This window comes from Vicia villosa, linkage group LG5 (assembly GCF_029867415.1).
Source record: "Vicia villosa cultivar HV-30 ecotype Madison, WI linkage group LG5, Vvil1.0, whole genome shotgun sequence".
NCBI classification, from domain to species: Eukaryota; Viridiplantae; Streptophyta; class Magnoliopsida; order Fabales; family Fabaceae; genus Vicia; species Vicia villosa.
The window spans coordinates 125,871,212-125,873,894 of NC_081184.1; the positions used below are offsets into that span (position 1 = coordinate 125,871,212).

The 2,683-nt window shown below is 33.4% G+C and overlaps 1 protein-coding gene across 1 annotated transcript; it reads right to left on the reverse strand.

Moving 5' to 3' along the window:
• Window positions 1–303: 303 nt before the first annotated feature.
• On the reverse strand, window positions 304–2,346 carry LOC131607260 (xyloglucan O-acetyltransferase 1-like). Its single transcript, XM_058879277.1, has 2 exons — window positions 1,757–2,346; window positions 304–1,517 (listed from the first exon to the last, which is right to left on the reverse strand). Exons 1-2 carry the CDS (start codon window positions 1,968–1,970, stop codon window positions 427–429), a joined length of 1,305 nt encoding a protein of 434 aa, XP_058735260.1. The 5' UTR covers window positions 1,971–2,346; the 3' UTR covers window positions 304–426.
• Between the last annotated feature and the right edge of the window lie 337 nt (window positions 2,347–2,683).

A 2,683-nucleotide genomic window follows, 5' to 3' on the forward strand; every position in this document is an offset into this window, starting at 1 on the left:
ACCTATTTGTCTCTCCTACCAACTCAGCGGATAGTTGCAATTCAGTGAATAATTGTGCAGAAACATCAAACTATCTGACATTCTAATTATTTCTAAGGATGAAATTTCAAACACTAAAAGATCAAATTTATGGGATTATATATTGAATTTTTTGAAATGCTAAAAACTTTAACTAAGATAGGACTCAAATCACAAAATGCTTGGTTCAGAATTTACATACTCAGGCTAATTAACATCTTGCTCCAAAATTTTAATTGAATTAAGAAAAAAAAGAAAATGGCATATTAAAACTACTATCATCAATATCAATATCTAAATATTTCCTTTTGATACCTAACCTGAAACAAAAAATTTCTGTTCCAATGCAAGAACAATAACATGTAATATAAACAGCAAGGTATCAATTAACAATACATGAGAAACATCTCAATCTTCACTCCTAGTTTCTTCCCCCCACTTCTTTACCATTTCTAGAAATATCTCATTCCATGTATCAATCGGTCCTGGCAAACACCAATGAACACAATCATTCTGCACACGTTCTTTAGCACCATCAAAAAATGGAAAAGGATTCATATAAGGACCGGGGTGACCATCCGGTCTCAATAAAGCCAATCCTGTTACATCCAATACCTCAAACCTAAACCTTCCAACTCTATTCCCTTTAACCTTAGCAGCCACAACTTCTTCAACCTCAACCTTCCTCATCTCACCATTCATTCCTTCAACTTCCTTCTCGCGGTTTCTATAAGGCTTAGTCTTCGGACAAGCACCGGCTTTATCCCAATCACCTTCAAAATGATGTGGTGTAAATGTTGTCACAAATACATCAATTCCTTTACCTCTTCTATCAATTATGCTGTTAAGAGTAGTCCTTATAGACTTTCTCAGTGCATCATAAAATCCGATATCGGTGTAATTAAGACCAGGACAATAATGACACCCTAAAACAGAATCACCTTCACGATAAACAGCCGGAAGCAAAAACCAATGTCCAACTGATAACACAATCATGTCCATTTGATTCATATCTTTTGCCCATTTTTCATCCACATGATCCAAATATAACTCATTATTCGGCCTTGTGCTTGATTTTTCAATACCTTGAACTAAAAATGGAGACCAATACAATGAAACACTTACATTGTATGAAGAAAAGTACCACTTGGAGAATTGATTATCATCACCATTTTGGTACACAAGATTAGGAACTGAAACAGTTGCTAACATACATAGAAGAGACTCTAATTGGTTCCTGGCCATTGAATCTCCAACAAAAGCGATATGTTTGTTGCTAATGAGTTTGAGAAAAGTGTGAGGTTCAAACCTTGGAAGATAGCATTCAGTTGGTTTCCATCTCCAATAAAGATAATCAGAGTCAGGTCTTCCATGTTTGATGCAATTTCTTCCTTCTTTTATCATGCCACATGTTGTGTCATTGTATAAAGGGCTTGAAGTGTCTTTGATCCAATCTCCCTTTGAGTAATCACATTGGTTTTGGTAAGTTTTTTTCTTTTCTGAAATCAACAAGATCATATTTTATTTTATATATAATAAATATTATACAAAAATAGAAGACAACCAGAAAACAAACTAGTAGCTAAGTATGAAACTCAGACGCCCTGAACGACATGAGAATGACACAGCAATACCGATAATAATTTTAAAAAAATAATAAATTAACTGTAATCACAAATGTCTATAGCAGTCAATTGTATAATATTGATAATTAAGAAGGAATTGTGTAAGCATATACCTGCAAAATAAGATGAAGGTGAAGAAGAGGGAGAAATGATATTGGAATGAGTGAAGTCAGATTGTGAAGATGGAGAAAAGGGTAGAATTGGTATATGGTAGAAGTATATAAGAAACAAAGCTATTGGAACAAGAGAACAAATAGTCCAACGTAGAAGTTTAGTGGTGAGAAAAACAGTTTGATCATTGAAGAAACTCGAAGTCACTGTTTTCATAGCTTTCCTTTGTGCTTTGTGTTCCAATTTTTCACTCCTTATTATCTGTGTTTGTGGTGTTTTCAGTTGTGAAGAATGAAGAGAAACACGTTTGGTGAAGTGAAAAGTCGGAAAGAGAAGCAGGTTTTTGGGTAACTGAATCGTGGCAAAGTTTGTTTGGTCTCCACAAAAGCTGATTCAACTGTTACTGGATTGACTAATTTGGATGATTTGTTAAAAGAATATCTTGGGGGATGAATCATGTTTGTTAACCTACTTTCGGGACTTCTTACATCAAACGTGAAACCTCCGCACCTATTGCAGAAAATTATGGCCTATTTAACGAGTAGAATCACAACAATCATGTAATATCGGGGTTGTTTTTTTTTTAAGGCAAATTAAGATTTTATTCATTATCATTAGTTCGGTTCATACCGTGAGAAATGTGTAGTTCTTTATTGTATTTTTACAAAATATAATAAGACAGAAATAGTCCACAGAGTACAAGTAATTAGGGAAATTAATTAAATCTTAATTAATTTAAATTAATTTCTATGGACAAGAAAGCAGATATTTTATATGGTTGTAAAATAAGAATAAATATATACATACACAATTGTGTCTTAGTGACAGCAGATCAACAAAACACTCCCCACAAGTTGGGTCATAAATATCTATCATGCTCAATATTTTGATTGTTGATTTTAGGAAATGTCTTCATCAAGATATGAGTT

Coding starts and splice junctions, on each gene's coding strand:
- LOC131607260 (XM_058879277.1), bottom strand. CDS start 1,970: ATGAAAACAGTGACTTCGAGTTTCTTCAATGATCAAACTGTTTTTCTC. Junction 1,518..1,756: donor ACCTTCATCTTATTTTGCAG/GTATATGCTTAC, acceptor TGTTGATTTCAG/AAAAGAAAAAAACTTACCAA.